This window comes from Rhincodon typus, chromosome 23, assembly GCF_021869965.1.
Source record: "Rhincodon typus isolate 14 chromosome 23, sRhiTyp1.1, whole genome shotgun sequence".
Classification (NCBI taxonomy): domain Eukaryota; kingdom Metazoa; phylum Chordata; class Chondrichthyes; order Orectolobiformes; family Rhincodontidae; genus Rhincodon; species Rhincodon typus.
The window spans coordinates 45,399,546-45,414,729 of NC_063354.1; the positions used below are offsets into that span (position 1 = coordinate 45,399,546).

The 15,184-nt window shown below is 41.2% G+C and overlaps 1 protein-coding gene across 2 annotated transcripts in view; it reads right to left on the minus strand.

Moving 5' to 3' along the window:
* The window catches only part of si:ch211-250n8.1, a 72,770-nt gene that overhangs the window by 40,861 nt on the left and 16,725 nt on the right, over nucleotides 1-15,184 (minus strand). Inside the window, exon 2 of one of the 2 annotated variants that reach the window (XM_048611046.1) lies at nucleotides 3,327-3,434. The exons of the other annotated variant lie outside the window; for it this stretch is intronic. Coding sequence (XP_048467003.1) covers nucleotides 3,327-3,434 — 108 coding nt within the window. The remainder of the gene's footprint in view (nucleotides 1-3,326; nucleotides 3,435-15,184) is intronic. 2 annotated transcript variants of the gene reach the window in all.

Below are 15,184 nucleotides of genomic sequence, written 5' to 3' on the forward strand. Positions count from 1 at the left end.
CCCCCTTGACCTGTCCGTTATCCCTGGACTGACCTATCCCCTCCCTAACTCCCCACCTATACTCACCTTTACGGGCTCCATCCCCGCCTCTTCGACCTGTTTGTTTCCTCTCCACCTATCCTCTCCTCTATCCATCTTCTATCCGCCTCCCACTCTCTCCCTATGTATTTCAGAACCCCCTTCCCCTCCCCCTTTTCTGATGAAGGGTCTAGGCCCGAAACGTCAGCCTTTCTGCTCCTATGATGCTGCTTGGCCTGCTGTGTTCATCCAGCCCTGCACCTTGTTGTCTCGGATTCTCTAGCATCTGCAGTTCCTACTATCTCTGACTACTGCTGGGGTCCAGTTCCGAAGGCTTGAAAAGTCTCTGACAACACAATCCAGGAAGCCTTCCTGTATCTGAATGTCAATTTGCCATTCAATTGCAGAAGAACCATGACATAGCCCAATCCACTCCTTACCCAATGACCACATGGATGCATTACTTTGACTACTGGACAGCAATCGGGAACAGGAATTTAGGGTAAACACTTCTTGTAAGGAGTTCGCTGATGACACCACTGTAGTGGGATAGATATCTAACAACCACAGGTTAAATGACAGAAGAGAGATGGAGGGCTTGGTGATGTGGTGCAATCAAAACAATCTGTCTCTCAATGTTGGTAAATCTAAAGAACTGATCATTGACTGCAGAAAGAAAGGAGGAGAACACATCCCCATTTACAGTAACGGAACTGGGGTTGAGAGTGAAGAGCATCAAGATCCTTGAAGTGACGGTAACTGACAACCTGTCCTGCATTTTTAAGGTTTCAGCAAAGATTTATAGCTCGGGTTGTGGGTGAGGTTGTTGACTTGCTCGCCGAGCTGGCTTGTTTTCGTTCAGAAATTTCATCACCACGCTAGGTAACATCATCAGTGAGACCTCCAATGAAGCGATGTTGTTCTATTCCGCTCGGAATTTATACTGTCTGGTCCGTTATGGTGAGTAGTGTCATTTCCGGTTTTGATCTGTATGGGTTTGTATTTGGGGTCCAATTCTACGTGTTTGTTGATTGCATTATGGGTTGAGAACCATGCCTCTGGGAATTCCCATGCATGTCCATACTTGGCTTGGGCTACTATGGTTACTTTGTCCCAGTTAAACCGATGGGCTCTCATTGTCCTAGCGTATTGATATTAATGAAGCTCGTCGCGCCGTTTTGCTGCTAGCTGATGTTCGTGTATTCTGATGGCTAGTTTCCTTCCTGTCAGTCCCATGTAATGTTTGTGGCAGTCACCGCATGGTATTTTAGAAACCACGTTGGTTCTGCATGTTGTGACAATGGGGTCTTTAATCCCTGCGAATGTTTGTCGTAGCGTGGCTGTGGGCTTGTGCACAAACATCAGCGAGCAGCAAAACAACATGACATACTTTCCCTAATTTCAGTACACTCAGACAACGAAGGCCATCAGTTTAACTGGGACAAGGTAACCATAGTAGTCCAAGCCAAACACACATGCACGGGAATTCCCAGAGGTGTGGTTCTCAACCCATAAGGCAATCAATAAACATACAGACCCCAAATACAAACCCATACGGAACAAAACCAGAAATGACACAACTCACCATAACAGACCAGACAGTATAAATTCCAAGCGGAGTTGAACAACATCACTTCATCGGAGGTCTCACTGATGATGTTACCTAGCATGGTGACAAAATGTCTGAACAAAAACAAGCCAGCTCAGTGAGCATGTCAACAACGTCAACCTGTCCTGGACTTCCCACGTAAATGCAACAGTCAAGAAGGCACGGCAATGCCTCTTCTTCCTCAGGCGGCTCAGGAAATTTGGCATATCCAACTTCTACAGATGCACCACTGAAACCATACTGTCCGGTGCAACGGTCTGGTACGGCAATTGCTCTGCCCAGGACCGTAAGAAACTACTGAAGGTGGTGTGCACAGCCCAGACCATCACGGAAGCCAACCTTCCATCCACAGACTCCATTTACACACTCACTACCATGGAATGGCTGCCAACATCATCAAAAACCTATTATACTCGGTAATGACCACCTATAACCTCTTCCATCAGGCAGAACATACAGAAAGCTGAACACACACATGAGCAGGTTCAAGAACAGCTTCTTCCTGGCCGTTATCAGACTGATGAATGGACTTTCTAGCCTCAAATAACGCTGATCTTGCTATGATTGATCTTGCCTAACGCACACCCTGTGCAATGTAACCTGTATGCCTCTAAGTCTTTTTGATCTGTACATCCTTCGCTATGATCTGCCTGTAGCATTTGTAAACAAAGCTTTTCACTGTATTTTGATACATGTGACAATAAATAAATAAATCAACTAATCAGAGGATGGGCGGGGGCTGGGGTCTAGGATGATGAGGGATGGGAGCAGGCTGGAATTATAGCAGCTCCTCCACCATGAAATGAGCTAACCTAGCACAGATCTGTGATCACCCATAGGATCTCCTGCTTGTCAGTTGGAGGTGGTGCGCTTTGTATGGACATTAAAGTCTAACTGATCTCTCAGCTGAATACACAAATTCCATGACACTATTCAAAGAGAAGGGGAGTTGTGACTAATGTGCTGGCTAATACATGTCCTTCAACCAGGTCACCAAAAAGTTATAACTTGGACAGGTAGCATACTGCTGTTTATGGGAACTTGCTATGTTGCTGTCAGGTTTCATAAGGTCAACAACCATGATTACATCTTAATAATTCAGGGTTTGAGTGAAGATTTGTAGCTCGGGTCTAATTCAGGTCTAATTCAATGTGTTTGTTGATGGAGTCCTCAGGTGAATGCCAAGCCTCCAAGAATTTTCTGGCTGTGTTTGTTGATACAAGCCAAACAGAGGACAGCCAGAAAATTCTTGGAGGCTTGGTATTCATCTGTGCACTCCATCAACAAACACATTGAATAAGACCTGATATACCGACTATTACAATGCACAACTGAAACCGGCACCTACTGGAAGCAGCAAAACCCGGACTAGATAAATTCAAACCGGCATAAGACAACAGCGCTTCACAGGTGGCTCCACAGCACTGAGGATGTCATCTAGGAAGGGGGCGAAACATCTGCTATCAAACCTCCCAGCTCGGTGAACACACCAACACCTACAACGTCTTAATAATATTTCATTGGATGTAAAGCATTTTGGGACATCTTAAGATTATGAAAGTCACTACAAAAGTGAAAGCCTCTTTTCTTCACACCATTCAACTAACCCGTTGGGGAAAAAGAAAAGACAAATCTGGTGAAGAAATTAAGCATTCTCAAATACGAAATGCCATATCAGAGTTTGCTGACTGTTACTCACGCCTGATTCCCTTCCGTAGGATAACCTCCAGAATATCACACAAAGAGGTGAGATGAAGGTTACGATCTGTGATGGGATCCTTGTCTGCTTGGAGGCTTAGGATGCATGCTGTTAAAGGAACAGAACGACTCCTATTATATTACCAAACATGGTTACAGTGGACAAGAAAATCAACCCATGCCTGACAGCAAAATGCACCACATAAATGGTTCCGAGTGTAGCTGCCAGTCAGAGATGAGTTAGCAAATTACTCTATGTCCAAGCTAGCTGTCTGTGAACTAGAACATGTGCAAAACTCTACTACCCCATGCTAACTTGCATCATCACCCCTATGTCTATTGGCATGCTTTGTCTCCCGACACAGCAATGCTCAATTTTAAAATGTTCAACCTTGTTTCCAAATCCCTTTATGGACTTGCCTCACTCTGGATGGACTACCTGTGCTGCCACCTTCAGTGATCGGTGGACCTGCACAACCAGACCCCTCTGCATATCAATGCTCCTAAGGGTTCTGCCATTCACTATATAATTTCCACCTGTACTTGACCTTCCAAAATGCATCACCTCCAAATTTTTGGAATCTGTGATCCACCAACTCTGGCCTCTTGTGTACCTCAATTTCCATTCCTTCACCATAGGATGTGTATTTTACATTAATTGTTAATTCTATTACAGGTAATTTATATACTGGGAATTCCCTTGTGCCCACACAATAAAGAGACTGGAATTCTAGTTGCTAGTTAATATGCAAATAAATGAACAAACAAAGAACAATGCAGCACAGGAACAGGCCTTTCGGCCTTCCAAGCCTGCGCCGCCATATTTTGCCCTTCCATACTAAAACTATTTTCACTTACAGGATCTGTATCCCTCTATTCCCTTCTTATTCATGTATACGTCCAGGTGCTTCTTGAACGTTGCTATTGTGTCTGCTTCCACCACCTCCTCTGACAGCGTGTTCCAGACACTCACCACCCTTTGTGTGAAAATCTTGCCTTGCACATCTTGTTTAAATTTCCTCCCCCACTCTTTGAACCTGTGTCCCCTGGTAATTGACCCCTCCACCTGTGAAAAAGCCTCATACTTTCCACTCTATCCATGCCATTCACAATCTTATAAACTTCTAATAGGTCGCCCTTTAACCTCCTGCGTTCCAGTGAAAACAAACCCAGTCTATCCAACCTTTCTTCATAGCTAAAATCCCCCATACCAGGCAACATCCTGGTAAACTTTTCATGTATCCTCTCCAAAGCATCCACATCCTTTTGGTAATGTGGTGACAAGACTTGTATGCAACATTCCTAGTGTGGCCTAACTGAAGTTCTATAAAGCTGCAACATAACTTGTCTATCCTTATACTCAATGCTTCTTTCAATGAAGGCAAGCATGCCAGAGGCCTTTTTAACTACCTTGTCTACCTGCACTGCCACTTTCAGTGATCTGTGGACCTGCACAACCAGATCCCTCTGCATATCAATGTTCCTAAGGGTTCTGCCATTCATGACCTTCCAAAATGCATCACCTCACATTTTTCTGCTCATGCCTCCAAATGATCTATATCCTGCTGTATCCTCTGACAATCTACCTCACCATCTGCAACTCTACCAACCTTTGTATCTTCTGCAAACTTACTAATTAGGCCAGCTACATTTTCGTTCAACTCATTTATGTAGATCACAAATATCAGAAGCACTGATCCCTGTGGAACACCACTAGTCACAGCCCTCCATTCTGAAAAGCATCCTTTCATCGCTAACCTCTGTCTCCTATGACTAAGCCAGTTTTGCATCCATCTTGCCAGCTCACCCCGATATCATGTGACTTCGCCTTCTGTACCAGTCTGCCATGTGGGAACTTGTTAAAGGCTTTACTGAAGGCCATGTAGACAACATCAATCGCTTTTCCCTCCTCAATCATTTTCATCACCTCCTCAAAAAACTCAATCAAGTTAGTAAGGCATGATCACTCCCGCACAAAACCATGCTGTCTATCGCTAATAGACTCTAAATGCACATAGATCTTGTCCCTAAGAATCTTTTCCAATAATTTCTCTAACACCGATGTGAGACTCACAGGCCTGTACTTTCCTGGATTATCCCTGCTGCCCTTCTTAAACAATGGGACAACATTGGCTATTATCCAGTCCTCTGTGGCCAAAGAGGATACAAAGATATCTGTCAATGCTCCAGCAATTTGTTCTCTTGCCTCCCTCAATATTCTGGGCTAGCACCCCTCAGGACCCAGGGACTTATCTACCTTAATACTTTTTAAGATGCATAACACCTCTTCCTTTTTAATAGCAAATTAGCTTAGAAACTCGATACTCCCTTCCCTAAGATCATCCTCCATCAATTCCTTCTCTTTGGTGAATGCCAACACCAAGTATTCATTTAGGAACAAAAACAAAGTTGCTGGAAAAGCTCAGCAGGTCTGGCAGCATCTGTGAAGGAGAAAACAGAGTTAACGTTTCGGGTCTGGTGACCGTTCCTCAGTTCTGAAGATTCAGACTTTTCACCAGAGCTCTTGAATAACTTTCTTTCATGGGATGTGCGTGTTGCCCTAATTGGTTTTCAGCTGAGTTTTTTTTTGTTCGTTAATGAAATGTGGATGTCACTGACTATCATTTTCCAGCACCCTTGTTTTTGTTCCTGATTTACAGCATCCGCAGTTCTTTTGGTTTTTATTCATTTAGGACCTCACCTACCCCTTCTGGCTCCGCATATAGATTCCCTCCTTTGTCCTGGAGTAGGCAAACCCTTTGCTACCCTCTTGCTTTTTATATATGTATAAAAAGTCTTGGGATTCTCCTTAATCCTGTTTGCTTCTAAAAATGAGTATAATTGTGTTTCTAGTTTTAACCTTCATCAACCTGCTTTCTGGAATATAGCATAGTGGCAGAGGAAAGTGCCTCAAGATGTTGACTGGGAAATAAGAACAAATTTCAGGTAGAAAACTATGCTCCCAGTGGCCATTGTGAAAAATGACACAAAGCACTGTAAACTGTTGGGGTATTATTATGCTCCAAAGTTTTTGAAGCATGAAACATAAGACCGGTAGAAGAATGAAGTGAATACGTGATGACAGGTTACATCCCTCTGAAAAACAAGGTATGGATTCATTACTTCCTACAAGTCAAATCAATAATGAAGCACTTTGTTGGATGAAACTTGTTTGCAGCATAATGAAGAAGATTCAGACTTTTCACCAGAGCTCTTGAATAACTTTCTTTCATGGGATGTGCGTGTTGCCCTAATTGGTTTTCAGCTAAGATTTTTTTTGTTCATTAACGAAATGTGGATGTCACTGACTAGACCAGCATTTATTTCCCACCCCTAGTTGGCTTTGAGAGGGTGGTGGTGAGCTGTCCTCTTGACTACAGCAGTCCATTTGGCCTAGGGACACCAACAATGCCATGAGGAAGGGAGTTCCAAGATTTTGACCCAGCAACACTAAAGTAATGGCGATATATTTTGAGCTCTGGATGGTGATTGGCTTGGAGAGGAATCATAGAATTATACAGTCCAGAAGAGGCCCTCCGGCCCATCAAGTCTGTACCACCAAGAACATACTACCATCTACACTTGCCCACTTTCCCACAATAGATCCACAGCCTTGAACGTTATCACATTTCAAGCGCTCATCCAAGTGTTTTTTAAGGACTGTGAGGGTTCCCGCCTCAACTACCCTCCCAGGCAGTGCATTTCAGACCCCCACTACTCTCTGGATGAAAAAGGTTTTCCTCAATTGTCCTCTACACCTCCTGCCTTTCACTTTGAAATTATGGCTCTTTGTTATTACTTGAAAGTGGTGGTGTTCCCATAAATCTGCTTCCCTGAAAAGTGCTGTGCAAAGAGTATTGGTGAATTATTACAGTGCATCTTGTATACACTGCATACTGCTGCTACTGAGCATCACTGGTAGAGGAAGTGAATATTTATGGATTGGTGCTTTATTGTTCTATCCTGGATGGTTTCAAGCTTCTTAAGTGCTGTTGGAGCTGCATCCATTCAGAAAAGTGGGGAGTATTTCATTACACTCCTGACTTGTGCCTTGTAGGTAATGGACAGGCTTTGGGGAGTCAGGAGGTGAGTTACTCCTTTCAGAGTTCACAGCCTTAGACCTGCTCTTATTTCCAGTGTTTACATGGCTAGTCCAGTTCTTGCTGGGTCATTTCAGAAAGAATCAACCACATTGTTGTGGGTCGAGAGTCACATTTAGACCAGATCTGGTAAGGTTGGCAGGTTTCCTTCCCTAAAGTGAATCAGGTGGGTGTTTAAAACAATCGAACATTGGGATTAGTTTTCAATTCCAGATTTATTACTTGAATTCAAGTGTCACCTGCTGCTTTGCTGTAATTTGAACCCATGTGACACATAGTATTTTATGGGCCTCTGAATTATTAACCCAGTGACATTATCACTTCATCACCAGTTTAACAGAGAACTGGGGCCAATTTAAAAGACATGGAGAGGAGGGACGAGTTTAAAAGGCATGGAGAGCAGAGGCCACTTTGAAAGACATGGAAAGCTGGAGCCAGTTTAAAAGGTGGAAAGAGCAGGAGCCGGTTTAAATGGGGAGAAAAGCAGGGCCCAGTTTAAAAGGGTAGATTCCGGAGTTTGTGGACAGACCACATTTTGAGAAAAATCAAAATTTGACGTTACAGGAAAGCATGTAAATGGTTGGTTGGTGATGATCATACTCCTTTGTCTTTCAAAATTCAGATAACATATTAGTATTTGTAAGGTTTATTAGTATTAGTATGGTTTCTAGCAGTCATAAAGCTTGGTTAGAGACAAATAAACTGCAGATGCTGGAATCCAAGGTAGACAAATAGGAGGCTGGAAGAACACAGTAAGCTAGTCAGCATCTGGAGGAAAGGAGAAGTCAACGCTAAGGGTATTACCCTTCTTCAGGACTCTTATTGGGATTATACGATTTATTAATTATAAACTTAAAAAAAAACTATCACATAATAAAGATGGCAGGGCAGATGATGTGCTGCAACTGCAGAATATAGAAGCTTCTGAACACTAGTGTGATGAGGGCAAACAAATAAATGTATGAGGTTTGGGGTGCTTTTCACAGTCATTGAACTGGAGGCTGAATGGCAGACACTCTGACACATCAGTGAGCGGCAAAGTTACCTGAACACTTTGTTTCAGGATGCAGTCATACCTCTTAGGCTAGGCAGAACCTTCTTGAGATGTCAGTGGTTAGGATTAGGAGTGTCCCTGACAGTCAGATTTATATGGAGGAATGAGCATATAGTAATGGAGGAATCTTAGCTGTGACACTGTCAAACGCCTCCAAGGTGTTTGTTACATGTATGGATGAAGAGGATTGTAAGGTCCAGGAGTGGATTGACCATGGCACCATGATGTAGGATGCCATTCATTGAGTGAGCAAAAAGGAATGTGTAGTGATAGGGCAAGGTATAGTCGGGGATAAAAACTGTATTCTTCAGTCACGACTGGGAGTTGCCAAGGTTGTGCTGTCCACCTAGTGCAGGGTTAAGGACACCTCCTCACAATTGGAGAGGAACTTGAAGTGGGATCACATGGGAACCAACAACAGAGGAAGAACTAAGAATGACGATCTGCTAAGAAAACTTTAGGATTTGGAGTCCAAATTAAGATGCAGAACATCAAAGAGAGTCTAGGGTGTTACTTGAGCCATGCACCAATCAGTATTGGAACAAACAGAATTAAATTCATGGCTTAAACAGTGATGTGTAATGAAAGGGTTTTGATCCATGAGGCAATAACATCAGTATGCAAGGAAAAGTAAGTTATTCCAACAAGATGGATCCCATCTTAATCAGGCTATGATCAGTAACTTGGCCAATCATGTAGCGCTTTGGGTCGGACTTCAAGCTAACAGGTGTGAAGGGATGGGGCAGAGTTCAGGTAAAGAGAGATTCAGAAATCTAAATAAAATGATTGAGGCACTGGATCAGCGTAGAGCTGTGGATAAAGGTCAAACAGAACAGGATCCACAGCACAGAGAATAAAACAAAAACCGTACATCAAGGTACACGATCATTGCAATGAGTAGAAACTTTTAAAAAAAAGGAATTAAACTAAAGGTTCTTTACTTAAATGGATAAAGCAACTGTAATAAGATAGATTAATTAATAGCACAAATAGAGATAAATTATTTGGTCCATTTGGCATTACAGAAACATGTTCATTAAACGATCAAAGCTGGAATATAAATCAAGGATATACAATATTTTGGAAAGACAGACAGAATGGAAAAGGAGGAGGGGTAGTCTAGATAGTAAAGGATGACAAAAGGACATTAGTGAGAAAGGATCTGGTCTCAGACAAGCAAGTTGTAAAATCCTGCGGGTGGAAAATAAGTGCTAGAGACAGAAAACCTGGCGGGTGTAGTTTATAGGTCCCTATTAGTACTAACGTTTATTCATCTCGGATTTACTCAGGAAGTTTGTATTAGATTTAAACAGGCTTAGAATATTGCAAAGAACAGTAGCAGGTGTGAAGACTAACAGTGATTTAGAAATCAGATTAGATCTATGATGGGAAAAATAAAAAGAGACTAAGCTAGGTAGATACATAAAACAGATAAGAGCTTTTATAAGTATATACAAAGAAAGCGAGTAGCTGAAGTAAGATGGTCCCTTAGAAGCAGAAATAGGAGAAATTGTTGTGGGGAATGAGGAAATGGCAGAGACATTGAACAAATGTTTTGCATCTGTCTGTCTTCACAGTGGAAGGCACAAGATTCATACCAGAAGAAATTAAGAAAACTAATATCAGAGAAAAAGTACTGGAGAAACTTAGGAAACTAAGATCTGACAAGATTTCTAAAACAAATAGTAGAGATACCAGCTATAATTTCACAAAATTTCTCAGATTCAGGAACAGATTGGAAATTACCAGATGTTACACTGCTTTTCAAGAAAGATAGAAGAAAATACAGTGAATTACAGGCCAATTAGCCTAACACCACTATTGGGAAAATTGTGGAATCTGTTATTAAGGAGGTCTTAACAATGCCCTTGGAAAATCAAAACATGATTAGAACAAGTCAGTGTGGTTCTACTCAGGGGAAGTCCTGTTTGACACATGTAGTAGAGTTCTTTAACAGATTATTTTCCCTGGTCAGGGATTTAAAACACAAGTGACAAGTTTCAGGCTGAGGGACTGATCATTTAGGATCTACATGAGGATAAATTACTTCAGCCGAAAGGGTCTGAATCTGTGAATTTCTCTATCCCAGAGGGTTGTGAATGTTCCATGATGAATGTATTTATGGCAGAGAGAAACAGATTTTTGGTTTTCAGAGAATCAAGGGAAATTGCCAGTGGGCAGAAAAGTGGAGTTGAAGCCTAAGATCAGCCACAATCATATCAATGCTGGGGCTGGCTCAACTCCTGCTCCTATTTCTTGTATTCCACTACGATTGTATCACCTTAAGAAAATCAGAGGGTAGACACATATTAATGGCATCAGGAGATAAGAATCAGAGAGGAAAAAGGCAAGTTGTCTTGTTCCTCTCAAAGTCAAAGTCAATTTGCTCATCTTACCTGCAAAAGTTAAAAATTCTGCTAAAGTACTACCACATATATTGCAAACATTCTACTGGCACATGACTTTAATGAGATATTTGCTATCAATCTAAAGGTATGAGATAATGGAAAGAAATTTGTCAATGGCCATAACATGCAGTAGCAGAAATAGGCAATTTGGCTCATTGAGTATTATCTGCCATTCAATGAGATCATGGCTAATCTGATAATTCTCAAATCCACTTTCCTGCCTTTTTCCCATACTCCTTGATTCCCTTACTGATTAAAATTGTAGCCTGATTGTATCTAATGACCCAGCTTGTCATCCGCAAACTTGGAGATAGCATATTCACTTTCATCATTCAAGTCATTTATATATATTGTAAATAATTGTGGACCCACACTATAATTATAAAAGACTCTAACACTTTCCCAATGACAGATGTTAACCTAACTGACCTATAGTTACCCGTTTAGTTTTGTCTCCTGCCCTTTTTGAATACAGGAGGCATTGGGAGTGGCAGTTTTCTAATCCTCTGGAACTTTTCCTGAATTTAAAAATTCTTAGGCGATACAACCAGCACATTCACTGGTAGTTCCTTTAATATCCTAAGATGCAACCCATTAGGTCCGGAGTCTTACCGGGCTTTGGCTCCATTAGTTTCCCTGGTACTTCTTCTCTAGTGATAGTTATTGCATTTATGCATCTTCATTTTCACCCCTTGATTATTTAGTATCTTTGGAATGCTGTTTATGCCTTCCACCGCACAGACTGATGCAAAGTATTATTCAACTCCTCGGCCATTTCCTACCTCCCATTATTATTATTTCCCCAGCCTCATTCCACGAGGGACCTACGTTCACTTTAGCTTCTCCTTCCTTCTTTATATTTTTAAAGAAGCTCTAACTATCCTTGTTTATACTACTCGCTAGTTCACCTATAAAGTTTATTTCTTCCTCTTTATTAATTTTGGTCATCTTTTGTTGGTTTTTAAAACTTTCCCAAACCTCTAGTTTATTGTACATTTGTTTTTTGCCTTCAATTTGATACTATTCTTAACTTCCTCAGTTGACCACAGTTGCTTTATCCTCTTGATAGAATCCTTTCTCCTCACAGAGATTTCTTTCTTGTGAGTCATGAACTATTTTCTTAAACATCTGCTTTTGTTCAGCAACCATTCTTTCTGTTAAACACCTTCCCCTGTCCACTCAGCTAACTCTGTTCTCATACTTTTGTAAATACCCTTATTTTGATTGAGCACAGTTGTTTCCAAACCGTTTCTTCCTCTCAAATGGAGTGCTAAATTCTACCATACTAGATTCAATGATCACTAGGGGATCTTTGGCTCCAAGATCAAGGCTTCATATCATGTTACCAGTTCCAAAACAGCCTCAATGTTTAGATCCACATCATATTGTTCCAGGAAATTGTCCTAAACTCGTTCTATGAATTCTTCTTCCCAATCTACATGAAGATTAAAGTCATCCTTGATTAACATACCATTTTTTTAAACATGCCTTCATTATCTCCTGATTGTCTATCTTACACTATAGCTGCAGTTAGGGTGCCTGTATACTACTTCGAACAGTGTCTTCCTCACCCTGTTATTTCTTACCTTTACTCATATGGATTCCATTTCTTCCAAAGATCATTTCTTGTTATCCCATTTATTCCATTGTACCCTAACAAAAACTCACATACTCCTGACTATTTAGTTCCCCAGCTTTGATGTCCTTGTAAACATGTCTATGTAATGGCCAGAAGATCATACTCATTAACCTCTATTGGCACTGTTAATTCATCTATTTTGTTCTGAATGCTACATGCATTTAAGTAAAGAGCCATTAATTTTGCCATTTTACCAATGTTCCCCCTTTGACCTTATTTGCTGCTGTTTTTCTGCTAGTGGAGTCTGTATCCTCCCTGTCCCACTACGGGTATCGTTACCAAAATAGCTGCCATAACCTTTTGGCTTGTAAGCCTACATTTCCCTCTCCCGAACACTCCATTCCACCCACCGCCACCCCATTTAGTTTAAAGGGCAGGTTCAAAGTCTTGTGAAAACATGTGTAAACGTCATATTCATGAACGGCACAGCCAAAGGTCCTTTCAGTGGTGGACTCTCTAAAAGCAACTGTGTGGTGATCATTGAAATGCTGCATAAAATTTCAGCAGGTCAACCAGACTGTATGCTGATAATCACTCAAAGATGGGCATTTCATGCAAACAGTTCACTTGAGATGTTTGAAGAATAAAGCTCTTAATCAATTTAGTGCCAAAAATGAATGATTAGAGATAGTCAGCATAGTTTTGTGCAAGGGAAATCATGTCTGACGAAATTTGGTGGAGTTTTTTGAGGAAGTAGCCAAGAAGATCAATATGAGAAGAGTGGTAGACATTGTTTACTTGGACTTTAGTAAAACTTTTGAAAAGGCTCTGCATATTAGACTGACTAATAAAGTTAGATCACATAGGATTCAGGATGAGTTTGCCAATGGATACAAAATTGGCTCAATGGTAGGAGACAGGGTGTGATGGTGGAGGGCTGTTTTTCGGACTGGAGGCCTGTGACCAGCGGTGTTCCACAGGGATTGGTGCTGGGTCCACTTTTGTTTGTCATTTATATAAATGATTTAGATGGAATATAAATGGCATGGTTAGTGAATTTGCGGATGACACCAAAATTGGTAGCATAGTAGACAGTGAAGAAGGTTATCTAAGATTACAAAGAGATCTTGATCAATTAAACAAACAAGGGCAGAACTTATATAACTAAAAGTAGGGCTTTGGGTAGGTTTGTAGAACAGAGAAAACTAGACGTTCAGACATATAATTATTTGAAGTTTGCATCACATGTAAACGGGTGGTTAAGAAGACATTCAGCACGCTTGCCTTCATTGCTCAAATCTTTGAGTGTAGAAGTTGGGACGTTATATTGCGGTTGTACAAGACTTTGGGGAGGCCTCTTCCAGAGTACTGGTCATCCCGTTACAGGAAGCATATTATTAAGCTGTAAAGTGTTCAGAACAGAGGTACCAGGAATTTGCCAAGGAGGGTTTATGTTATAAGTAGACGCTGGGACTTTCTTCACTGGAGTATAAGAGGTTGAGGGGTGACCTAATAGAGGTTTATAACATCATGAGGGTATAGATAAAGGTGAACAGCAGGTGTCTGTTCCCTACGGTGTGGGATTTCAAGACTAGGGGACATATTTTTAAGGTGAGAGGAGTATGATTTAAAGAAGACATGGGGACTGTTTTTTTTAAAAAACAAAGAGTGGTTCATGTGTGGAATGAATTTCCAGAAGAAGTGATGGATGTGGGTCCAGTTACAACGTTTAAAAGACATTTGGATATGTGCATGAATAAGAAATGTCTGGAGAGACATGGCCAAGTGCAGGCAGTTGGAACTAGTTTGAGGTTTGGTTGGCGTGGACTAGTTGGACCGAAGGATCTGTTCCCATGCTGCATGATTCTAAAATCCCAAATTACCCTCCTTGCTGTAATGTAGACTTCCTGCTCCAGGAGGTACTACAAATTATTTCTATTTTTGGCACATTTTGTAGATATTTTCCAATCAACCTGCTCAGTGACATTATTATACATCTCTGGAGCAGGTGCAACTTGGTCTGGGCCTCCGGGTCCAGAGCTATTTACATTCAGGGAGATGGGCTTCAATTATGGTTAAGATCCTGCAAAGAAAATGTGAAAGGCTTTGAGGCATTGCATTCCACCATCTGAGACAAATTAATTCAGGTGACTTTGCATTTTATAAAATAGATAGTCAAAGGCAATGGAAAGGCCATGGTAAGGCAATAAATAGCTTGTGATTGTTTAAAAAAAAAGATCAAATATGGCAAACTGCCTTATGATTTTTTGAAATTGCTTAAGATCTCAGATTCTGAAGAGATAAGGAAACAAGGCAGTTGCTCACGGCATTTTGTCATGAAGGTCCTGAGGAACATAATACAATAGATCCAAGAATGGACTGTTGTATTGAGTGATAATAATGCATAGGACTAAGGTACCATAACCACTGGCCAACTGTCAAGAGTGGACACTAGGGCGATATAGATTGCAGCAGTTAAGTCAATGCAGGGAGGTGATAAATGTGAGACATTTAAAAACCAAATTTAGAAGATGCTTTCAATTTTGATTGAATTTTGACAGCATGCTATCCAATTTTCTTTTCCATTGTGTTAGCATTTTGATGCTTCAAAATTGCTTGGGCTCAGAATTATGAGATTAATGAAGAAGAGGCCTGTGAGACTGAGTAGAAGGGACAAGATTGGAGATCTAAGAGAGCCAGGGATTGGCAGGGGAGAAA